This window comes from Odontesthes bonariensis, chromosome 4, assembly GCF_027942865.1.
Source record: "Odontesthes bonariensis isolate fOdoBon6 chromosome 4, fOdoBon6.hap1, whole genome shotgun sequence".
In the NCBI taxonomy this organism is placed as follows: domain Eukaryota; kingdom Metazoa; phylum Chordata; class Actinopteri; order Atheriniformes; family Atherinopsidae; genus Odontesthes; species Odontesthes bonariensis.
In genome coordinates, this window is record NC_134509.1 from 37,233,204 (window position 1) to 37,259,037 (window position 25,834).

The 25,834-nt window shown below is 41.1% G+C and overlaps 1 protein-coding gene and 1 non-coding gene across 3 annotated transcripts; one reads left to right on the plus strand and one right to left on the minus strand.

Moving 5' to 3' along the window:
- Nucleotides 1–655: 655 nt before the first annotated feature.
- gpr137bb (G protein-coupled receptor 137Bb) lies at nt 656–25,574 on the minus strand. 2 transcript variants are annotated; one of them, XR_012769643.1, is made up of 8 exons: nt 25,006–25,574; nt 18,471–18,520; nt 18,102–18,324; nt 17,828–17,977; nt 4,121–4,249; nt 3,730–3,851; nt 2,053–3,331; nt 656–1,937 (listed from the first exon to the last, which is right to left on the minus strand). XR_012769643.1 is itself a non-coding variant. In XM_075464124.1 (7 exons), exons 1-7 carry the CDS (start codon nt 25,411–25,413, stop codon nt 3,226–3,228), a joined length of 1,188 nt encoding a protein of 395 aa, XP_075320239.1. In that variant the 5' UTR covers nt 25,414–25,574; the 3' UTR covers nt 656–3,225. The 2 variants fall into 2 exon arrangements, 1 of the variants encoding a protein (XP_075320239.1); XM_075464124.1 differs by having other exon boundaries at nt 656–3,331.
- Nucleotides 8,722–8,793, plus strand: trnah-gug (transfer RNA histidin (anticodon GUG)). Its single transcript has one exon. It is a non-coding gene; the product is annotated as a tRNA-His (tRNA).
- Nucleotides 25,575–25,834: the final 260 nt, after the last annotated feature.

Genomic DNA, 25,834 nt, shown 5'->3' on the forward strand with positions numbered 1-25,834 from the left:
AAGTGGTAATATGATCTCTAACAATTAATGTCCACAATGAGAAATGTCTTTTAATGTTGCACATGAATTCAAGTATACAGTAGAAAACGGATTATTAACTGCTCAACATCCTAAAAGGCTTTCCTGCTTTCAGTAATGATTAATTGGGGCAATTACTTCACCCTGTGTGTGTGTGTGTGTGTGTGTGTGTGTGTGTGTGTGTGTGTGTGTGTGTGTGTGTGTGTGTGAGCCGTGCATGCCGCCCCAACAGCTGCTAATCTTCTATGATGCACTCGCCAGCCTTTAAACTGAATTGGTAAAACAAACTTCTGATCATCACGCTCTTCTTGAACCCAGACCCGTAGTTTGTAGAAGAGAGCATTTGTTAAAGTTTTCTTTGTTTTGCTTTATGATCTCTATGGATACCTGTATACATATATAGTTGCCCCATGTTTATTTGTGCACCTGCTGAGTATATTTATTAGAAAAGACAAATAAATATTGAAATATTTCTTGATATTATGATCATCTCTGTTTACTTATAATCTGAGAGAAAAACTTTAAGTGAGACACCACTGGGGGGAAATAAAACTAGTCTGATTTTTATCCTTAGAAATATTAGAAACTGATTTATTGTTCCCGCCCCAAAAAATCAGATGCTCCCTTATTGGCAGTCTGTAACTTAACTGTTTTTATTGTTTGCATACTGTCAACACATCACAAAAACACAAACATGAGAAGCTCATCAACAAAATACATCACTGTACATTACAAAACCTGTTAGAAATATAGAGTCTAAGCTTTTTTTCAGAAGCATCATTACAGACATATCAAAACAAAACCTTAATGATGAGTCATCTGGATTTTTCTGCTGAATTAACACATTTGTGAGTTTAACAATTCTAACAAATGATTTCAAATGAATTGACATTTACACAAGATTTTATGTTTTCTCACCATGAATTGAGGTGAAGACTCACCTGTCATTGGAAATACCGCACAGGAAGTGATCAGCTCTCTGGTTGTTGATATTTACAGGTTACTCATAATTTTCTTTCAAGTCTCGGTGCTCTTGTGGGACTTTTTAAGGGTTGACAAAGAATGTCTGAATAGAAATGACCTGAGGAGGTTTCCAGGGATTATTAAGTGCAATTAATGACACAGTTTATGATACAAATGGATTTTATGACCCGTCATGATTTTTTTCTTGAAGCATAGCAATGTTCAGCAGCACATCTGGATATATGAATATCTCCTATAACAAATGATCACTGTCTCCAAAAACACTTTGATTTATTTATACGTAAGACTATCAGTAAATATTCCTCCGAGTATCAACATTTTAGCACAGATGCTAAAGCACCTTTTATTATGTTGATCATGCTAAGTTGATGTGCACATTTTTGCTAAGTGTCACGTGGGCCAAATCACTGATCCAGATCTCTGGAAAAGTTCAGATTTAGACCAGTTTTAAATGTGATTCAGGTGAAAGTTGGTTTAATGTCCATTGAATATGACGCATTTGGTGGCATACAGGGAAAGGAAAACTCCAGCAGATCCTGTCATCTGCCTCGACCACTTTGGTTGACTTACGTTCCACTCATACTCATTATCGCAGAGAAGACTAAAAGGAAACATAATCTCAAAACAAAGAAATACTTGAAAGTGCCTGAACTATCTCCCTAATAGAAATGGAACTGATGTAAGCGCAATGGCACAAAAGATGGAAATTCAGTAATCCTTATTGAAATTCTCCAAAAATGATTAAGAAATATTCTCTAAAACATCCATCACAACATCAGCTACATACAGAGTTAAAAAGTAGTGGCATTCTCTGAAGTAGGGTTTCCACAGTCTTTTGACTCTGCAGTTGTCGGGTGTATCAGAGATGGACAAGAAGCTGAGTACAGAGAGCTGGTGGACCGCTTTGTGGCATGGTGTGGGAACAATCATCTCATCTTGAATGTTAACAAAACAAAGGAGATGATTGTAGATTTCAGGAGAAACAGGGTCAGATCAAACCCTGTTTCCATCATGGGAGAAGAAGTGGAGGTGGTTGAGGAATATAAATACCTTGGTGTTCATCTGGACAACAGACTGGACTGGAGACACAACAGTGAAGCAATCTACAAGAAAGGACAGAGCAGACTGTACTTCTTGAGGAAGCTAAGGTCCTTCAAGGTTTGCAGCAAGATGTTGCAGATCTTCTACAAGTCTGTTGTTGAGAGCGTCATTTCCTCTGGCGTCATCTCTTGGGGCAGCAGCATCAGAACCAGGGACCTAAAAAGACTCAACAACCGATAAGGAAGGCTGGTTCTGTTCTGGGGACGACTGTGGAACCTCTGGAGACAATAATGCAAAGAAGGATTTTGCATAAAATCAAGAGAATTATGGACAACCCTGTACATCCTCTCCATGAGACTGTTATCGGAAAACAGAGTCTCTTCAGTCAAAGGCTTCTTGAGTTTGGATGCAAAACGGACCGCTACAGGAAATCTTTCCTGCCCACAGCCATCAGCATCTATAATAACTCCTTGATTTAATTGAATTACATCAACATTTAATTTCCCTCTGGGATAAATAAAGTATTTTTGAATTTGAATTTGAATTTGAATTTTAGTCTGTCCAATGGTTCGGTTTTGGGTTCACATTTTTGTCATCAGAAAACGGGGATTACAAGCATTTTATAAATCTTCTGTAAAACACCTCCAACATCATTGTATCATTAAGAGGAAAACATTTTGAATTAATGGGCAGACTGAGGTAACCGGTAGGTTGTCGGTAGGTTGTCAGCAGGATGATCAGCACTAATGTTGGTGGTCCTCTGATCTTTGATTGAACACCGTCATGGGGGGATTTCTTTGCTTTATGGCCCAAATTGAATAAGTAAGGAAAAATGCATTGGGTGTTTTCTTGATATTTGAAAACACCCAATGTTACATTTTTTTCATTCTTGGTGCCAAAAATGACATTTTGGCGATGCTATGTTGAATTTAAATGATTTAAAAAAAATCTGTTCCTGGAATTTCGTAAAAATGTGGGGCTGCATCTTTTCGTGTTGCTCTCTTCTAAATTCCAGAGGAACTCTTAGAATTTTTCAATAAACATGCCGGAACACTTTTAAACAATCAAGTCTCTATTTTAACTATTGCACTGTGATTCTACAAAGCTCTACATCAGTGACGTCCAAACACAATAACTGATGAGTGTCAAAGTGCAGAGTGGTGCTGTACAGTGAACAGGGAGTCACGGATAAGGGTGCAGCTCTCCGGCACTGGTTGTCAGCTGCTGCTCGTCGCTGTTGGTGTGCACAGTGAAGCTGCTGTGGCGGCTGCCCCAGTCGGAGGAAAGGCTGCCAGAGAGACAGAAGTGTCAAATACCCCCTGGTCCGATGAATCAGCTTCACCTCTTATATGAATCAATAAGAATCAGACTCTATTTTTCATAAAGTGGAAGAGTCTGTCGAAGTGTAATAGTTAGATTTAAGTTTTGTATGTCATATGCATTTCATGAGTACCAAATGTATCAACATTACGGTGATGCTTTATGGATACAGCGTTTACTGTAGCTAATCTAGCACTTTGTCTATTACTCTTAGATATTCGTTTAAATGTTTTAAGAAGCTGAGTCCAGCTTTTCCTGATGAGAAAACATCAGACCTACAGTTAGTTATTTGATTTGTAATTCATATCATGAATAGATGATCCAGAGATCATTAGGGCTGTTTGTTGAAATTACTAATGTTGCTACCTTGCTGATGCATTCTGGGGAGGAATGCTCCACGCCAGGTCATCATCGCTGTCATAGCGACGGGGGTTGTCAAAGAAATATCCTCTGGAGGAGAGAACATGGTTTGGTAACCCAGTGGTGCTCTGTGGATGAAGATAAAACAATCCATTATCTGCCTCACCTTAAAATACAGTGATGGTAGTGCCATCGTGACCTATCAGAGAATTCTGCTAATTCAATCGTAACACAACACTGTGACAGTTAGTCACTAACTACATAATCACAACTGAAGATAGAATAATCACTTTGATTATGATCACTGCTGTAGACATTTTTCCACAGCTACTGTTAATGGATTTCATTTAGAATTTATTGTTTTTTATATAAAAAGCTCTCTCGTAGGGGGACTGACCCTGTCCTGAGACGGCCGCCTAACCCTGAAGAAGAAGACAACCAGGGAAGTGGGCAGCAGCTCCCAGACAAAGAGAATCACCCCAAACACGATGTAACCGGCGTCTCCCAGTGATGACCGCAAGTCTGCCTGGAAATGCACAAAGAATCAGAATCAGTTTAATTGTCAAGTAGATTTTCACTAAGGACTTTGTTTTGGTGGTAGGTGCAAAGAGTTGTAGAGAAGAAAAAAAAAACAGACTCTTTCGAAAATAAATGGAGGAATAAGTTTCAAATTAAAATAAAGGTAAGTATAAGTAAAGTAAAACAAATATTTACAGTAAGTCAGATTTACAGGGATTATATAAAATAATGAGTAATAATTGTAATAATGATAATAACAATAATAATAATAATGAATCGGGTTGGATCACAGAATCAGAGTTTCACCTGTCTCTGGTGACGCTTTGTGGTAAGATGTATTGCATCACTTCCTGTTACCTTGTTTGTGTACTGTGGAATTTCTTGCTTCTCTTGGACTACTAATCAGTCCCTCCACGATTTCGCGATTTTTTTTTTGTGATTTTTTTTTTTGCAATCAAAATCACTGATTTTCACTACTTTAGAAATATTTGTAAGGAATTTTGCAATTTTTTTCCTCATTAAACCGCTTCCAAAATCTACATATAGAAGAAAAAAAATGAGAGAAAAAAACAAAACAAAACAAGCAGATAGACACACAAACATTTTTATTCTTCAAAGAACTTCTGTCTTCTCTTGCTGGTTGAGGCGGATGGCCAGCCTTCCTGAGTCTGGTTCTGCCAGAGGTTTCTTCCTGTTAAAAGGGAGTCGTTCCTTTCCACAGTCGCCTCAGGCACACTCAGGATGGGAGATTGGACAGAAGACAAGTTTCGGTGCAATCTGTTGTTTTCCTTAGCTAGGAAGTTGTTTTTGAATTGGCTCTATATCAATTAATTGGATTATTTTTAAATTAAGTATGATTACAATGAATTGAGCTCCAATTGGCTTGAATTGGACTACATTATTTGAGTGCCTTGAGATGACATTTGTTGTAATTTGGATGCGGATGATACACTGCAGCCTCGGGGGAGCTCCAAGATGGCGCTGTAATCGGTCGCAGCCACGAGAACAGCTATCGGACAATTTTAATTTAATATGTAAGAACCTGTCTTATTGACTGAATTCCGGCCTATCTGACTAACACAGAGACCATCTTCAATTGAAACAAACTTTTTGACGTTATTAAGGGAAGTTTACGTTTGTTATGGCGAATTCCAGTGTCAAGAGAAAGCCTCCGCGCAAAATGGACACTGGAGCTAACATTCTCCTTGATGTTGAAGACTTTCACAACTATGCTAACGGCAAAGGCGCGATTGAACTGATGAGTGAGGACTTTCCCTCTGAGCCTATAATGCCGGAGAAACCTCCAGTTAAAAGGGGAAAAAATGAAATGGCTGCTGAAGATATAATTGGCACTTTGTCACAGTTGATAAACTCGAGATCGGACAAATTGAAGAGAATAGTGGAAGATAACACTGCTCACATAACTAGCCTGAGGGGAGATGTGGAAGCGATTTGCCAGCAAATGGGTGAAGTGAAGAACAAAGTAGACCAACTAGATGCTGCTTTTGAGGGGGAAAAGGAACGTGTTGGCAAGCTGGAGTCACGTATCACAGAGCTGGAAAGGTACTCAAGACGGTGGAATCTGAAGCTACACGGGGTAACCGAACAACTGGTAGACAAAAATGTGCGTCAAGAAGTCATCCGTATCTGCCAGAAGGTGGCACCAGACGAAGGCGAACGTCTCCCTCATACCATTGATTCCGTGCATCGCCTTGGACAGAAGAAGGAGAATGGCCGCAGAAGCATCATCCTGCAATTCTGCTCACGAGTGGCGAGAGATGCTGTGTGGGTAGCAGCAAAGGGGTGTGCCTTCCTTCAAGAAAACAACCTGCGCTTCGCGGAGGATCTCTGCAAAGCTGACAGGGAGTCGAGGAAAGCGTTGTGGCCGTTCGTGGAAAAAGCCAGGAAGAAGGGGAAAAAAGCCTACTTTGTAGGCGGCCGTGCCTTCATTGAAAAAAAGGAAATTACTCTGCAGGGAGGTATCATGCCATAATGCTGTCTCCAACAGGTGATTGTTCACTGACTGAACGTTAACTGTTTACACAAAGTTTTGCGGGCCTATATGTTGGCGCCTTTATGGTTCTTACTTTAAAAAAAAAAAAAAAGAAGGGTTGATACGATGCTGTTCTCAGGGCATCTCACCAAGTTACTAGTTCCAACTTTGAAGCTGTACTTACCAGTTTATTTTTTTGTTCTGCATTTACTATTTCTCTTTCTATAGTCTCTCTCAACGCCAGGGGTTTAAGAGACAATTTGAAGCGCAAAGCGTTATTTTTATTTGCAAAACAATGCAACACGGATTTTTGTTTTTTTCAGGAAACACATTCTGTAGGTGATGACGTGCCTTTTTGGAAATCACAGTGGGGCAATGAAGCATACTTTTCACATGCATCCACACGTTCTGCAGGTGTCTGCACCCTCAAAAATAAATTCATGCAAAGTGTACTGCATACAGATACAGATAAAAATGGTCACTATGTATGCACAGTCATTAACATTCATAACGTTTTTCTCATAATAATTAACATATATGGTTACAACACAGTAAATGGTAACAACAATCTTCTTACTGAGGTAGAAAGTAGGATACTTCACTGGCTGTCTAAATTTCCTAATGCTCATCTACTTTTAGGCGGTGACTTTAATATTACTATGGACAACACAGTTGACAGATGGCTACCAGGTTCCCAGACCAATTCCAGTGCAGCATTAAGATCTCTAATGCAAAAGTTTGATTTAATAGATATATGGCGAGAACATTTTCCTACTGACATATTGTTTACATGGAGTAATGCATCCAAATCTAGACAATCACGAATTGATTTTTGGTTAATATCTAGTATTCTCAAAAGCAGCACAAAAACAGAGATTCTCCCGTCCCCTCTCACTGATCATAAGGGCATTAAGATTCACATTTCTCTTCTCCCAAGTTCAAACAGCCCAAGAAGCTCATATTGGAAAATGAATAGCTCTGTTCTGAGTCACATATGTGTTAAGGCAAGGGTTAAGGAACTTATCCATATCTTTTGGAATGAGGCTGTAGTAGAAGGAAGGTATGGAATGAAATGGGAACTGTTTAAATTTGAGGTTGGGCAGTTTTTCAGAAGTTACTGTAGTTCTCTAGCTAAAACAAAAAGAATTGAAGAAGAAAATATAATAGGAAAAATTACCACCTTATCCTCTATATGCCCTGATAAACTTACTCCTGAAGACAAAGAGACTTTGTTTGAATACCAAGGTAAAATTGATAATCTATATAAAACTAAAGCTGAAGGGGCTTTTGTAAGATCTAGAAGGCACTGGTTGGAGGAAGGGGAGCAAAATTCAGCATATTTTTTCAGGTTAGAAAAATCTCAGTCTGTTTACAACACTATACATCAACTTAGAATAAGGGATACAGTCTGCGATGATGCGAAACAGATAGCAAACTTTTGCTCTAACTTCTATAAAAATTTATACAGTTCTCAATATTGTGAAGAAAGTGCCAACTCATTCCTGAATTCATTAGATGTTAACCCAAAAAGCAAGACTTACAAAGAACTTTGTGATTGTCCTATTACTATTAAGGAAATTATTGATTCAATAAAAAGCCTAAGAATTAACAAATCACCTGGTGTAGACGGTGTCACCTCTGAGTTTTATAAAGCCTTTTGTAAAGAATTAGCCCCCTTTCTATTACAAGTGTTTAAAGAAAGTATCTCTGAGGGCACTCTCCCACCAACCTTAACACAAGGCTTAATTACTCTATTACCAAAACCAAAAAAAGACCATTTAATGATAGAAAATTGGCGCCCTATTAGCCTACTGAACACTGATTACAAAATCCTAGCCATTATGTTAGCCAAAAGGATAAAATTCACATTGCTTGACATTATAGACGAAACTCAATCAGGTTTTATGGAAAGTAGGCACATCTCTAATAATATTCGATTAGTACTTGATATACTCGATTATCCAGATTATATTCAAAATGACAGTTTTATACTATTTTTGGATTTTTACAAGGCCTTTGACTCAGTTGAACACAAATTTATTTTTAAAACACTTCAGAAATTTGGTTTTGGTGACTTTTTTTGTAACGCAATAAGAACCTTATATTGTAATGGTAATAGTTCAATTAAATTAAAGAATGGCTCATCCCCCAGGTTTGAACAAAAATGTGGCATTCGGCAGGGGTGCCCGATTTCCCCTTACTTATTTTTGCTATGTACCCAATTATTGGCTAATCATATAAAGAACAGTGGTCTAAAGGGAATGTCTGTGCTAGATAGAGAGATCATTATAAGTCAACTGGCTGATGACACTACACTGTTTTTAAATGACTCATCACAGGTCTCTGTTGCATTAGACATTATTCAGGTTTTTTCTTTAGCATCAGGTCTACATTTGAATGTGAACAAATGTGAACTGATGGCAGTCAAAGGTTGTAATATTGCTTCTATTTCCAATATACCAGTAAAAGAGCAAGTTACCTACTTGGCCGTGATCGTATAGTGGTTAGTACTCTGCGTTGTGGCCGCAGCAACCCCGGTTTGAATCCGGGTCACGGCACCATTTATTAGATACGGTTCTTTTACTAGGAGGCTCAAGAACGGACCGAAGTAATTCAAGTGAAAATGAAGTGTTTATTTGTAGTCACACATCAAAGAATATCAGCGCTGGGCTCAGTGGAACAGAGCTCCCGCAGGAAGTCTGTCAGACTGGCCCTGATTTCATATCATCTGTACTTATTGCATAGGTTGGACTCACATTCGACCGAGTATGATTGGACATGTGTAGGTTCAACATGCTTCGTCATATTCTCTGGATCAGCCCAAAACAATGTGTGTAACCCTGGATCACTTTAGGTCATATGGAAAAGTACTGAGCCCTATTTCATTCATAATGTCTAAGAACAAAGCCAATTTTAACAATATAGTTATAACTAAGGATCAGAATCTCAGGTGTTGCCTCAACTTTAACCCTGTAATTGATAAAACAAAAAAAAAGTTTAATATGTGGCTCCAAAGAGATTTGTCAGTGAAGGGTAGGACTCTACTTTCAAAAGCTGAAGGCATATCCAGATTGACATATGCTGCAATAGCATTGGGTGTGGATACAAAAATGTGTAAAAGCATTGACCAGTTACTATTGAATTTTATTTGGAAAAACAGAACACATTATGTTAAAAAATCTGTTATGATGAATGACTACAACAAGGGTGGGCTCAAATTTATTGACTTCAGTACGCTAAATAACACTTTTAAAGTTAACTGGATTAAAAACCATTTAAAAGAACCTGCTTCAATATGGAATTGTATCTCTAGTCATGTGTTTTCTCAGTTGGGTGGTTTAAAGTTTATTCTGCTTTGTAATTATAATATTGACAGGCTTCCTGTTTCTCTTTCAAACTTTCATAAGCAAGCTCTTTTGTCTTGGTCTCTTCTTTACAAGCACAATTTTTCTCCAAATACTTACTTTATCTGGAATAAATGGGATATATGTTACAAAACGAAATCTATATTTTTTGATAACTGGTTTAGGAATGGTATTGTTTCAGTAATTCAACTTCTTAATGAACAGGGTAACCTTTTCAGTTACCAAGAATTTCTTCAGCGTGTAAAAATACCTGTTACTCCTAAGCAATTTGCCATTGTTTTTGATGCAATTCCACTGGGAGTGATCATGCTCCTGAAAGGTTGTTCTGATGATACTCCTCAGCTTGATCCTCTTCTGACACATGTTGGTAGAACATGCTTGATGTCCACTACCCGTAATAATAACCGGACTGTGCGCAATCTATTTCTAAAGGACATTATTTCTGTACCTTGTGCAATCTCAGCTTGGAGTGGATATGCCAACGATATATGCTGGACCAAGGCTTGGACACTACCCAACAGATTCTTACTGGTCAATAAAGTAAAAGAAGTGTCCTTTAAAATCATTCACCGTTTTTACCCAGTTAAATCCTTTTTAGCTAAATTCAGTAAAGGTATTGATACTAATTGTACTCTTTGTAATACACATCCAGAATCACTTATTCATCATTTTTGGTTTTGTGAGTTTTCAAGAGACTTGTGGCGGAAGATTTGTCGTTTTATAATTGACCTTATTTGTGAAACTTTTGAGTTACGTTTGCAAGATGTTTTATTTGGTTTTACCAATTTTAGTAAGGAGCTGGATGAGGAATATTTTCTTTGTAATTTAATTGTTCTTGTGGCAAAATTCCATATACATAAGTGTAAAGTACTTAAAATGAGGCCTTCTTTTGTTTATTTTCGTAGGGACGTGAACATTTATCTCAAAAACATTTATGCCGCAAAGAACAAAAAAGCAATGAAAACTGTGAATTTATGTACAAAATTTAATATTGTTTTATAGATGTGTGTCTGCTTTGTTTGTGTCTGCATTATCTAACCCCTGGCGTATAGTTATTGTATCTGTCTTTGTTTCTGTACTTGTCTGTTTTATATTTAATAAAAAAAAAAATACACTGCAGCCTACCCAGTACGGTGGCCGACACGTGCAAACGCGCTGCAAACGGCGAAACAAATCCAACAATAAAACGCTGCAAGAGAAAAATGCGGCAATCACAAAAACGATCGGAGCACACGCGCTGCAAACCCCAAAACACATGCAAGAAAAAAACGCGCAGCAAACATCAAAACACGTGCAAGAGAGAAACGCGCTGCATACTTCAAAACACAACGGAAGTTCGCCAGGCCACTAGGCGGTCTCGACCTGTGGGATAGGGGATTGACTATGGATCTACCATATTAATGAAAAAGAAGAAAGTCAAAAGGTATGTTGTCATTTATGTCTTTTTTAAACACTTGGCCGTAATCTTTTACCTTATTATAGCGACATAACTCCGCTCCTCTTCTAAGAGGGACTTTCATGCCGTGGCTGGACTGCCAATCATAATTGGAGCACGAGACACACATACGCATCAAAGCCCCCGTGCCTTTGTGCAGCGCACTGAGCTGAAGGCCAGGTGGGTGTGTCTCGATACAGCGGGGGCAAACTGCTTTATAGCCCAGAGAAGGCATGTCAGATTTGCCCAATATTGCCATGAACAAGGGTCTCCTACAACCTGAACCAGCCCAGGCAGACCAGAAGGTGTGGTGCCAGAAGACCCCCTCATGGACCACCCCATCAAAGTGCCATCATGATGAGGCAACAACTGATTGCATGGCTTTACGGTAGCCGTCCACTATTCCGGCACGTCAATTTAACTCGCCGGATTGGATGCCTAGTCTCGCCGTGTTGCTACTGCAGTGGGCGTGTACAGAGGGGCTTTTTATACGAAGTTGTAGATAGAACATACGGGCTCCGGGGGAAAGTAAATAACTTGGGATTTTAACCAACCGAAGTTTCTCCCTCTAAAAATTTGAGTTTTGGAGGGAAATGAATGTGTATAAATCGTCAGCAATGGAACATTATTTCGTATTTCACCATGGTTGTGCAGGGCTGGACTGGCTATCTGGCCGTTCGGGCATATCCCGAACGGCCCTCCCGGGATTTGGGCCCTCTGGGCCCTCCGAGGGCCGTAAATAAAATATACATATATATATTATATTTTTTATTGACTGCGACGTTAAAAAATGACACGTCGGGGCCCATTGGATGTTTCTCCTGACGCACAGAGCTCTAGTCCAATGAGAATGCCTAACGTTGTCAAAGGCCCGCCCCTCCCTACAGGCCCACTTGACCCAAGTCATCATCATCATTATAACCCCAAGTTTAGCTGACTTCACCTGGCTATATTCGGCTAAAGCTCTGGTGGAAAGAGGACGCGAAATGGAGAAACAAAAGAGTGGCCATGACAAACGTAAAGAAAAGAGAAAAGAAAAACTAAGAGACGACGCAGTAAAATGCGTTAAAATCACCGATAAGTTTTTTAAAAGCACAAGCTCGAGCTCAGGTTCGGTTAGTGGGGCCGTGGGAGATGCAGAACCTGGCTGCTCGACCTCAGGTTGGGGCAGCAGTGGGGCCGCCGCCGGTACATCATCATCGAGCGCACAGGTGGTGGAGAATGAACAGGAGGAGGCGGAGGAGATGGTTCCAGCTGGGGAACCAGAGGAGGAGGAGACGGAGATAGGAGACGTGACCCAGCAGGGAGAGATTGAGGTTAGAATTCATCTCAACACACCCGCTACCCAATGCAGTGTAGCTATTGGGCGCTTCAGCGTTTCGTTTCCCATTGCCTGAAAGTTTGAAACCGAGACCAAGTTGTCATCCTGACTTCATCAAATCAGTCACAAAAATACCCATTTGGTATAATTTTTTGGTTTTGCTGTAGTGAAAAAAATGACATGTCCGAGAAAAAATACACAGACATAAGCACTATCTTAGGCTCTTTTGATCAGTCTCAAGCTGCATCACAGTTTATGCCTGGGGGGCGGGGGTTAACATTCCATTCAGTAAGCTCACTGACAGTATCTGTGGACTGGAGCAATTTTGAGCAATAAATAAAATAATTGAACCCAGGAAATTATTACTACATGTTTAATTTGATTCAGTAAGACTTAGAACATACAATAGTGTGTGTGTGTTGCTGGTGCTCCTTTTCTATGCAGTGTTGTGTGTGCTGGTGAAATATTGCTTTGCTTATCCCTGGCTTGGGTCTGTGGGACCCATTTTCAGGTTTTGCTGAAGGAAAATGGTATGAATACTTTTTTCACAATGAGATTCACTGGCCAGGGCTCATCATCTGGAAAATAAAGTTAGTTATCCTCCTCTCTCTATCTCTTATCCTCAAAAACAAAGATACTCAGAACTTCACAAGCAGGATGAAGGGAACATGAGGGTGCACAGCAGCTTTTTTCCCCTCCTTTAGTCCCAGGTCCACTGGGCCAGAATATCTTCTATGTAACAAAAACATGAACACCTTACAAGGATTAAATGGAGGATTAATGATAATTAGACAGAAGTGTGTGTATATATAAATATACATATATGCGCGCTGGGCCTTCAGTGATCAAAAAGTGCCCGGGCCCTTTTCAGATGCCAGTCCAGCCCTGTGGTTGTGGATCTGCGAGCGAGGAGAGCTGCTGTGCTGCTGCTGCTGCTGCTGCTGCTGCGACACAGGAGATCACATGATCTACTTTCATTGGATAACGCACTCAGTCTGCCGTGGCAAATTTGCATAAAGTTCGGCCGAGCCCAACTTTTTGACGTGCCGCAGGTCCGCCGCTCGCCGTGCCGGAATCCCAGCATGCTTTGCGAGCACGGCGACAACGATCGGCCGGATTTCATTGAAAATGAATTGAATGCGTTGGATACGGCTTGACGTGCCGGAATAGTGGACGCCTACCGTTAGTTGCAGTCATCCAGGGCCTGGCCATGGTGGTGAGACAGGTTTTTTTTTAAGCCATTTTCATATCAAACCATTTATTTTTTTTATTTATTTCGGTAACATTACGAACTACAGGTGACATGGAATTAACAGCACTCGTAATTGCTTCCCATTTCTTCGCTTTAGCAGGTCCCGTAATTCCACTGCTGACACTACTAAAAATGACAGATTTTCATTTTTGGATCTCTGAAAGCAGAACTTCAATCTCAGAGCCCCTAAAGTTGTTCTTTTTGCGCCTTGATGCCATTCTCATGACTCAACACTCAACACTTCCTGGCACAGGAGAGAGGAAGTACAGCTCCTTATAAGGTATAATTTTAGGCGTGAAGTATGCAAATTTACTATCCTCATGCACGTGCCCCTTAAATACACACGAGTGGTTTTCATCATTTACGCAGGTCGTTTACACACTTTTTCCGAAGTTAAGAGCGTTTGTTGAATCTGACGTGGTGTGTTTGTACGAGACCTTCTTACGAAAAAAGTGAGAGAAATTTAGAATAAAAATACGAAAATGTTCTTGCATGAGGTCCATTGTCCTTGGCAGGTTGAACTTCTTCAGGTTTTTCAGGAAGTACATCCTCTGCTCGACTTTCTTGATGAGGAAGCTGATGTTCAGCTCACACTGGAGGTCCTGTGTAGTTGACATTCACAGGAAGCAAAAGTTCTCCACAGTGTCCAAGAGGGAGTCCCACAGGGTGATGGGGTGGGTGGTGCTGCACTCTTTCTGAGGTCCACTGTCATCTCCACTTTCTTTAGAGAGTTGAGCTCTTGGTTGTTCTGCCTGCACCAGGTCACCAGATGGTCGATCTCCCACCTGTAGGCAGACACTTCCCCGTCAGAGATGAGTTCAATGAAGGTGGTGTCATCTGCAAACCTCAGGAGCTTAACAGACTCATGGCTGGAGGTGCAGGAGTTTGTATACAGGGAGAACAGGATAGGGGAAAGAACACAGCCTTGAGGGGATCCAGTGCTGATAGTCCAGGAGTCAGAGACCTGCTTTCCTATCTTCACATGCTGCCTCCTGTCAGACAGGAAGTCAGTGATCCACCTGCAAGTGGAGTCAGCTGGGAGAGCTTGTCCTGCATAAGAGATGACAGGATCCTGGTGTAGGTCCCTGAGGAGGGAAGAGGGAAGAGCCATGTTGACGGTGTCATCTACAGACCGGTTAGCTCTGTAGGCAAACTGCAGGGGTCTAGGAGTTGGTCAGTGATGGATTTGAGGTGAGACGGCACAAGGCGCTCAAATGACCTAATTACCCAGAGGTCAGGGTGAACAGGTCTGTAGTCATTATATCCTGTGAGCCTTTGTTTTTTGGGAATAGGGATGATGGTGAAGGATTTCGGGCGGCCGTGGCTCAGTGGTTAGAGTCGGTCATCCAATAACCGTAAGGTTGGCAGTTCAATTCCCACTCTCACCATTCAAAGATTGGTGGAACTGATAGCTGGAGGGGTGTCAGTCCACCTCCTTGTCACAGCTGAGGTGCCCTTGAGCAAGGCACCACACCCCCCATGCTCCCCGGGTGCTTCATGGCTGCCCACCGCTCCAGGTTGGCATCTGTCTCTGGGTGTGTGACCCTGTGCATGTGCATGTGTGTGTCAACAGGTACCAACCTGGATGGGTTAAAAGCGGAGGACAAATTTCGTATGTATGCATGACCAATAAATCAGATCTTAATCTTAATCTTAATTTGAAGCAGGCTGGCACATAGCATGTCTCCAGTGAGGTGTTGAATATGTTTGTGAACACGGGACAGCTTGTCAGCATAGTTCTTCAGGGCAGATGGAGAGATGGAGTCAGGTCCTGCTGCTCTGCGTGGGTTTTGTTTTTTTAAAAGGCCTGTTCACATCTCTCTCCGGGATAGAGAGTGCCATTCTTTTGATGAGGAGGGAGATTCTGATGTGGACAGATGTGGAAGTGCCAGAGCCCCTGCTGAGGTGGAGAGGAGAAGTTGGTGGTCTGGAGATGGTGGCTGTACTCACAGGGGATGGTGTCAGGAGTTTCCCATTGTCTTTCAAAGCAGTAGTAGAACTCGTTCAGTTCGTTGGCCAGGCATAAGTCGTGAATGGAGTGGGCGGCTTTAGGTCTGTAGTGTGTAATCTGTCTTTCAATTCAATTTCAATTAATTTTTATTTATATAGCGCCAAATACAACAAATGTCATCTCAAGGCACTTAGATAATAAAGTCCAATTCAAGCCAATTGGAATTCAATTAATTGTAATCATAATTATTCATAAAATAATCCAATTCGTTCATATAGAGCCAATTCAAAAACAATTTCCTAGCTAAGGAAACCAACAGATTGCACTGAAACTTTTTTTTTTTTTTTTTTTTTTCTTTTTCTACACATAAGCGGAGTCGTTGGTTGAGAACTGGTGTTGGATTTTATTTTTAAATACAGTCACTTTGGTTCTCTCCCTGCCTTGCTAAACCTGTACTTGAAAAAACAGAGAAAAGTCTCTGAAGTTTGTCCAGTTTGTTGGGCAGTATGTAGACGTTAGAGAAAAATAGGCACAGGCGCGCCCGCACGTTTTCCTCACCTTCAACACTTCACTATAGCCGCATTTGGACAGAGCAGTTCTAGGAACGCAGTTCTAAGAACGGTCCACCTCGAATTTCGTTCTGTTTCATTTTGCATTAGCACATAGTCGGGACCTTGATAGGGACTGATGTGACGCAACCGTCTGCGACAGTGATGTGTTACTTTAGCGCCACACTCAACAACAAAACAAAACAAAACCCACGAAAAGTAAGGAGAGAAGAAAAAAACACCACCAAGAAGTTAATATGGAGAGCGGGGAGGCCACCGTGTTCATGGTCTGCATGATGGTAATCTTAATCATGGACGATCACGTCGGGCGTCTAACATCAAGGCTGGAAGAGCACACAGAGAGTCAGGATCGAGGGCAGGCGATACTTTTTCGTTTCATGAAGGAAGGAAGGAGAGCAGATCGGCGCAAACAAAGGAGACGACATGTAAGTTTAACTTATTAAACACGTGCCGGTTGTATCCGTGTCGTATGAGTAAACATTTCAGTCGTTATTCTACTGTTTACGTTGAGCAGATTAGGAACATGAAGAAGCGGAAATCTGACATGGGGCGTAGCTACCGACCACCAAACACCTACGTCATATGTGTTCCTATAGAACCCAGAAAAGACCCAGCCTCGGAGAAGGAGCTAAAATGGTTATAGGAACTGAGGGCTGTGGTCCCTAGTTCCTGTATGTCCGAATACAGGAAAAAACGGCCCCGTTCCTGAAAAGGTTATAGGAACTGCAAAAGGTTCCTACAGTGGGAATGTGCCTTATATGAGCAAAGGTTGGGGGAACCTTTGACCAGGTTGTCCAATAATTCCACAGATGAGGCAAGAAAGTTAGGAAATAAATGCTTTGGAGATGTTGCCCTGATGTTAATGAACTCTTCTCTGGTGAAAGAGCTCCGGGAACCAAGGCAGAAAACTGAATGTTAACTTCGCTGTTTGTCGCACTGTATTACTTGCATATTTATTAGATAGGTGATTAAATGCAGGTCACCTTTTAAACGAACTTCCGGGTTATACATGACTAAATGTCACGTTTCCCTGGTGGAGGTGAGGAAAGAGGACCCAAGTGCAGACTCGTAACAGGCAGGAGTTAAAGGAAAACTAAACTCTGTTTATTCAGAAAATGTAACAAAAAGCACAGCCAAGCCAGAACACCACAAACTTAAACTTGTGTAAAACCTAAGACAAAACAAAACCTGACTGTAACACTTCGCATGAACAGGAACAGGAACAAGAACAAGAACAAGAACTAACAGGGAAAACCATGAGTTGACAACGGCGAGGGTCAGATCCTCGCCAGGTAAACTAAACAGGTAGACTAAATACTGTGGGGAGGATGATTGGTGAGTGAGTGCAGCTGAGGATGAGTGAAACAAGGTGAAGGGAATGGAGCTGAAGACTGGCAGGAGGGAACTGGGGAAAAAAGTGAGGAAATGACAGATCTGAGCCCAGACGAAAAAAACACAGAAGACACAGATCAAGACACTAAACAAGTTGGGAATGGTTTTTGTGAGTATGTGCCTGGTCCATCCTTGAATTGGTCTTTCTTTTTTTTTTTTTTGATATGCCAGCATGGATGTTAAACCAAAGATAAAAAATGGCCTGTTGTATGAAAAATGTCTCAATCAAATCAACTTGTCAATGAATGAATAAATAAAGCCAAGATGCAGTTTACAGGCTGAATACCAGGTCCACAACCATCCTCACCTGGTCTGAGACGTTGTACCAGTCATAGTCAAAAGAGTTAATACTCTCAATGTTGGTGAGCGCAAGTACCACCAAATTGTAACAGGCTCGAGACGAGTACAGCAGCACCACCATGATACCGATCAGAGTCACCTGGCACACTGACGTTCCCTGCGCACAAAGATGCATTTATTTATTGTTTGTCTTTGGTTTATTTACAGTATTTTTTTTAGTTGTCTGTTTGTTTGTTTTTTAATCCACAATGTAAGCAGTGTCCTTATCATCTGGACCTCACCTTTGACTCCAAGTAGATGCTGGCCAGTGACATCTTGGCGACTTTGTAAAGGCAGACAGACAGTGAGACAGCACAGAGGACGAACAGGCTGTCGTTGATGGTCACCCTCACCAGGACGACTGTCTTGACGTCAGCAGTGGTCATCTTGATCAGCAGGGCACACACCAGATTAACCAGCAGGAAGATAAGACTAACACCCAGGAAGACCAGGTACAGAGGCAGTCTGTAGGAGGGAAGACACAAGATATCAGATCTGCATTCTGAATGATCTCTAAATGTGCTATCTACAGTCACTACATTTGAATCACAGACAAAAGTTTACTTTCAAGTTTGGTCACATTTATGGAAAAATAGTTGAGCTGAAGTTACCTGTACTTCAGCAGAGCAGGTGTGTACTTGGACTTTGCCTTAAAGTAAACCTGTAAGAAAAAGACAGACTTAGATGTAGTCAATTTGATCATACTCTTCAGACTCTCCTGCAGAATTTATTAATGGCTTCCTTCATGGCATGATTTTTCAACTACTGACAATGTTACTTGTAGTAGAAAATCATCGTATTTTTATTTTCGGACACTTTTTTCTAACTACAAATAGAACTTAGACTTAAGTAAACTCTGAGGACTTGAGGGAAGACTAGCCCATCACCTTGACAGAGGTTGCCGAGGTAGTTTAAAGCTTCCTGGCGGTAGGATGGTGGGGATGGACGAGATTCGCCCTGAGATACTAAAGACTCTGAACATTGTGGGGCTGTCGTGGCTGACATGCCTTTTTAATGTCACATGGTGGTCAGGGACAACACCTGTGGACGATGGCGGTGGTGGCCATCTTTAAGAAAAGGGACCTCCCTTGAAAAGTTTACTTCAGGGTGTTGGAAAGGAGGCTCTGACCATACTGTTGAACCTCAGATACAGGAGGAGCAGGGATTTATTGAGGGGTCATGGGAGTTTGACCATCCAGTCTACAGTCTACTGTTTTGTTAATTAAGAGAAGGCTTACGACCATGTACCCCGAGGGATTCTGTGGGGGTCGCTGTGGAAGTACATGGTACCAGAGTCACTTTTGGAGGCTACTCCTTCCCTGTATAACCAAAGCGAGAGCTGTGTTCACATTCTTGACACAAAGGTCTATGCCAATGTCTGTTCCTTGTCAGTGATCCTGTTCATGGTTTTAATGGACAAGATCTCTAGGCGTAGTTGGAAAGAGGAGGGTGTTTAGTTTGGTTACACCTCTGCTTTTTACAGATGATGTAGTTCTGTTGGCAGACTAGTCTAAACAACAGATGTGCTAGTATTTATATCAGGATAATATTTCACTGAGTCCTGTGAACAATAACTGGAACTGATGTTTCTTATCATATCCTCTAATTCAACATATAGACAATGTACATTAAAAGATAATTAACATGGAAAACCTATATAGTTATGATGAAAATGATTTCTGCACTTAGTGCCTTTATGGTTAAACCTGTTAGTTTGTTTGAATCTGTATTTAATAAACACAAGGACAAAGGAACATTGTCAGTGAAGACATTACTTTCAATGTCTTCACTGACCAAATTCATTATCTTTAGAAAATGTGATCAAATCCATAAATAAATGCAGCAAAGAAAGAAAAGAAGTTGGGAGAGGCAAAGAGAAACAGAAATGTTAAGAGAATATAAAGTAACAGTGTTCTGGATAATTCTACAATCTTCCACATCAATGCTCTTGGGACGTAAAAGACAGAGCATGAAACTACTGTTGGATAATCATGGCCTCTGAGCCCTCTGGCAACACTGCATCAGATACTGTTACCACCTTGATTAATAAATCCACATGGGCCCTGGAGTACCTTGAAAAAAAACCTGTGTAAATTCTCAATAATCCATGTCACGGTAATCCTAAATGCTTGTAGAGGATACTATTCTTTTGCTCTAAAAGATGTTTCATCTCTCATCTGAAATGCTTCTAAAGTTTTAACTGACTGGAGGGACTTGCAGGCTTATGCCTTGTGTACACCAAGAGCGACCTACGCTAACTGAGCGCCGGAAATCATTATTTCTCTATGGAGGGTGAGCGAACTGGGCGACCAGAGCGAATTCGCCAGGGGCGAAGCGAATTGAGCGAACAGAGCAAATTCCAGTGATTAAACTCAAGCTAATATTATGGTAATGAGCTATGACGCGGTTCGGTGAAAACCAATGACAATCCACAGACTGTAGGGGTCCGACAATCCGCGGGGTTCGCGGAAACAGACGTGTAAACTTTGGTTCCTTGTTCCTACGTCCTTTAAACATGGCTACTGAAAAATTAATCGCTGCAGTGTCCCCCCACCAGATATTGTACAACCCCACAACATTTGCATATCGGGATAATAACAAAAAACACGACGCATGGTTGAGAGTTAGTGAGGTGGTTGGAGAGTGGAGTGGTGAGTTTGTTGCTATTGCCGTGTCGAGTGCTTCAATACAATAGTGTAGTAACCCCACGCATACCTTTCTCACTGCAATTAAGTTTTATTTATTTTATTTTATATTTTTCACAGCTGCCTCTGCTATTCCTGCTCTTCTCAGGCGTACCTAATGTAGTTTTACGTAATTTGTAACGTGATGTATATCTTGTATAACAAATTGTAAATAACAACACCTTTATTCGTGTCCCTGCCCTCTCTTTCCTCCTTTGTTCTTTTTCACGGGGGTGCTGCACAGCCGCGGGGCCTTTAAAAATTGAACATTCTAAATGTGACGTCACGAGCGAACAAAGCTACCAAAGCGAATTCTCAAGTGAAGCTTCTCCAGCTACCTCCGCTACCAGGCAGCGTAGGTCGCCCTTGGTGTACACGCAGCATTATAAGCTGTTGCTGGGACATTCACACTTTGAGAGCATGCCAGTTCTATCTGTCATATTCACCTGTGAGTTTTTTACCTGCCTGACCAACATGATTGGACATTGTAATGTCACTTGCACAGTGACCAATGTGTGTGAGTATAACTGCAACTTAGGCCAGAGGGAAAAGAAAATGAATTGTAATACATCAAGAAATCCTTTAAAAACTGTGGTTATCTAAACTGAGCCTCTGTCAAATCTGCTAAGAGAGCTGAAAAAAGCAACACAGAATTAAACGGAGAAAAAGAAGAACGGGCACAACAATATTCTTGTTCTTTATGTGGCAGGAGTGTCTGAAAACTTCGAAGGATCTTCTCCAAACAAAGCATGTGTCCTCAATGACTCAAAGTATGAATGTCCCAGCAACAGCTTCTAAGCCTGAAACTCCCACTAGTCACTTTGAAAAAGCCTTTTGGATGGCTTTTTAAATGCCTTAAAAAACTAAATTTTCCTTCTATTTGTGGTCTTTGGATCAGCTTTGAAAATGTTCTTTTTTTACCTAATCCAGTCTGCTGTTGCATCTAGAGATGTAACCTGAAACTGTATTACACAAGGTGGAAGCCATAGATCAACTGAAGAAATACGGCTGACTTCGCTGAACACAAGCTCATCTCAGATGGACACAAAGACAGTGGACACGTATTCTGTGGTCACATGAGTCCACATTTCAGCTGCTTTTGGGAGAAACTGATGTCTGCTTCTACATGTGAAAATGAGTAAAAAAAAAAGTTATTTGAGAAAGATGCAAAAAACAGCTTGTGTGATGTTATGTGGGTGCATCAGTGACCATGGCATGGATGACTTCACGTGTGAAGGTACCATTGATGCAGAGGTGGATGTTGGAATTTTTTTTTTTTTGTAATTTACTTTTTATTGGGTTTTTTTCACAAATACATGAAACAAAGACAAACATTGAACATCCACAAGTGAACGGGGAGGACTACAGGCAGATACTGACTAACAAAGCTATACACTGTACTGTGTGTATGTATATATATATATATATATATATATATATATATATATATATATATATATACATATATAAATGAGTGTAGCTATACACATTTGTACACCACTGAATGCTACATAAAAAGAGAAAAGGAAAGAAAGAAAACAGAAAAAAGTAAGACCACTTGTTTACTGTAGAATGTCCATATAAGGCCCCCAAATTTTCACATAGACATCCTCCTTATCTATCATTCTATAGCACAACCTCTCATAAGAGGCAATCTTGGACATCTCATTAAACCATTCCACCATGGATATAGCTACTTGTGTTTTCCAATGGCGTAATATTATCCTGCATCCAGTTATTAGAGCTGTTCGGCACCATGAGGATTGGTGGGCATTTAACCCGCTCCCCTGTGGTACCATACCCAAGAGACAGAGTAAAGGTTGGCGTACCAGAGCAGTGGTCAGTAAGTTGTTGATAAAAGATACTATCTCCGACCATAAGGGATCTATTATGGGACACGAGTATAACATATGTAAGAGAGTGCCACACTCAGTGTTGCATCTCCAACACACATCTGAGTTTCTAAGCCCCAACCGTGCCATTTTTGATGGGGTCCAATAAATCCTATTGATAATTTTGTAGCACATCAATCGTGTCTGCATTTCTCTTGAAACTTTGTACCATGACTTGATTATTTTTCCCCATGTTTCATCTGATATACTTTCTCCCATATCCCTCTCCCAGCATCTTTTTAAGCCCCCGGATGTTGGAATTTTGAAGAGACTCATACTACCCTATTCAGGTATACAGGTGACGTCTTCCCAGGAGGTCTGTGGTTATTTCGGAAGGACGATGCCAGACCTCCTTCTGCACGACTTCCAACAGTGTGGTTTCATACACACAGAATGTGTGTGTTTGACTGGCCTACCTGCAGTACACATCTGTCTACTAGGGCTGGGCGGTATACCGTTAAAAAACCGTGATCTCGGTTCACACCTACACAAGGTTCGCTTTTTGATGAGAGACGGTTTTGTTCTCTTTTTTTTTTTTTTTTTTTTCATAACGAGCCGCGTAACACTTCAATTTGTGATGCTCCCACAAAGTCCACTGTTGTTGCTTTCCCTTTCAACCAATCATAAATGCACACCTAATCATGTGATTGCACGTGGCAACAGCCTTTCTCCCTAAAACCAATGAATGAATGGACCTGCACGTCACGTGATTCAGCGGCAAGCGAGGCAAAAGGAGATCCTTGTATTTTCGAAACACACCAGCATGAGTGAGTGAAGAGATAGCCTATGTGAAGGGAAATGGAGAACGATGAAACCCCAGGTGTTAGTGAAGAGAGCCAGGCAAGTCGTACAACACAGTTTGTTCCTAAGAAAGGTTTGCATTCTATAGTGTGGCAATACTTCGAGTTTAAACCAGACGACGACGAGCAATGTCATGATGTACACTGCTGCATATGCTCTGCCCCAGTATCAGCAAAGCTTGGCAATACGTCCAATCTGTTTAGCCACCTCAAACGCCACCACAAAGTGCAGTATGAAGAAAGTGTACGGAATAAGACCCCTGAAAATGCATGTCCAAAACAGACCTCTATAACGGACTTGTTGGTAATAATTCAGTCAATGGGTCTTCTCTGTTTTTATTACAGTGTTCTGGATAACACAGTGTGTGTAAATGCCTGTTGTAGGTGAACTTCATATAGTTCATTGCAGTTCATTTTAGAAGTAAATGGGTCTTCTGTGCTTTTTTATTTTTTATTTTATAGGTGTTCTGGCTAACAGAATGTGTGAATATCTGTTCTAGGTAAACTTCATGGAGGTTATAGCCATGGACATTGTGCACATTGCACATTACCAAAACAGCCTTGGCCGTATTAGTCATGCTGTATTTTATGTTAAATAATATTTAACAATATTATTAATATAATATTAATATTTAAAATATTTAATAAATATTTTTGTTAAGCAAACTGAATAATAGCAGAAATTGACTTTGGATTTGAGTTAAATAAAGATTTAAATTTGTTTAAAAAAAAACGTGCAGAAAACCGTGATATAATTTTTTATCAAAAAAAACGTGATACTCATTTTTTCCAGAACCGCCCAGCCCTACTGTCTACTATTGAAAATGTCTTTGTGGAGCATCATGAAGAGGATAATCAGACAACAACAACAACCACGGACTGTTTAGCAGCTGAAATATTGTATTCAGCAAGAATGGACAGATTCTGCTGAAAAACTGCGACAGTTAGTATCATCGGTTCCCACGATATTAAAAAGGAAATGGACTGTACTTGTATGGCGCTTTTCTAATCTAGCTGACCACTCAAAGTGCTTTTAACACTACATGCCACATTCACTCACACAAGGCACATCTTAGTCTATACAGTTATGTGCTTCCTACCACATTCACTCATATTCATTCACCGAATGAATGTGGATGCTTTGACAAGTGACCCGGGGAAGCAGGAGTCGAACCACTGCTCTTCCGATTGGTGGGCGACTGCTCTTCCTCCTGAGCTACAGTTGCCCAGTATCGATAAAAGGAAGCTGATGGAACACAGTGTTAATATTGACTCTACAACAACTTTTACCGAGTGTGTTGCTGCATCGAATTCTCATTTATTCTCTCCCACAAGTGAAGACACTGAAAATAATTTCCTTTGTTCTTGTCTATGTTAAGGGTTCAAACAAGTTACATGTTTCTGTTAAATAAATGTGCTATATATACAGTATTTTAAAATATAATTGAATAAATTAAAGACACAGTCACTGGGCAGCATTCAGAAAGTAACAAATACAATTAGCCAATATCGATCAAGCTGCATATTTTTCTTATGTGTCAATTTGAAATTGCTTCAGAGACCTCTGTCATTAAATGATTTCTGCTGTTACTGTCTGTGACCACAGATGGCACTAAATGACAAATGCCAAACAAATGAGAATCAGAATTTTTGTGAATTAATACATGTCTGGCTTTGTAGGTGTAGGACTGTCAGAGTCACAACTCTGTCAGCTATCCCCAGGGTCACCTGTCTCTACTCCATCAATAAAGATGGCAGCTTCCCCCTTACCTGTGCACAGTAGAGGTTCATGAGACTCAATGTGAAGAACTGGAGGCAGACAGGGAAGCAATACAGCAGCCAAAACGTAAAGGGTCCAAGTGTGTTGGCAGTCACGCAGTCTCTGAAGTAGAAGGAGAAGAGGAGGGCGCGCAGGGCAGCCCATAACAGACACAGGAACAGAAATGCTGTCTGGTAGCTGAAACGCTTATGTCGATACCTTAGAACCAGCCAAAGCTGAGCATACACAAAGGCAAAGAGCAGTGAGTAAAATATGGTGTAGACTATAGTCAAACCCAGCTTCACAGAAGGTGGGATGGCTGGAGTGATGGTGGGAGGAGGAGGAGGAAGGTAGGAGCTGTTGCCGGCATGCTGCTGCTGCTCGCGAGCAGCATTCCCCTCCATCACCTCCCCATTCATTCCTTCCAAGTTCCCTAGAAGGGTGGGAGGATGGAAGGAGATGGCGTTAAGAAGTAGCAGCAGGATCCCCGCTCAGGTTGAAGAAGAAGGGAAGATTTATTATTTGATGGATCGTCTCTCTCTCTCTCAGACACGTTGTCTGACTCATGAAGAAAAGAAGGATGAGGAGAAGAGACAACTCCCCTCTTTTTGCCGGTGCCTGGTGTAGAACTATTGGTGGCAGGTGGTCACATGATGCTACTCTCCAGCAAGCAATTGGCCACTTACGAGGGGAGATGCTGCAGAAGAGGAGAGGAAAGAGGAACGATGGATCTGGAAGGAGGGAGGGGTAGTCTGGGATATGTGGTTCTACCACACACACATACATACACACGTACTATGTCACAGCAGCATCATCACCCTTTGACTGACAATGGTTTTC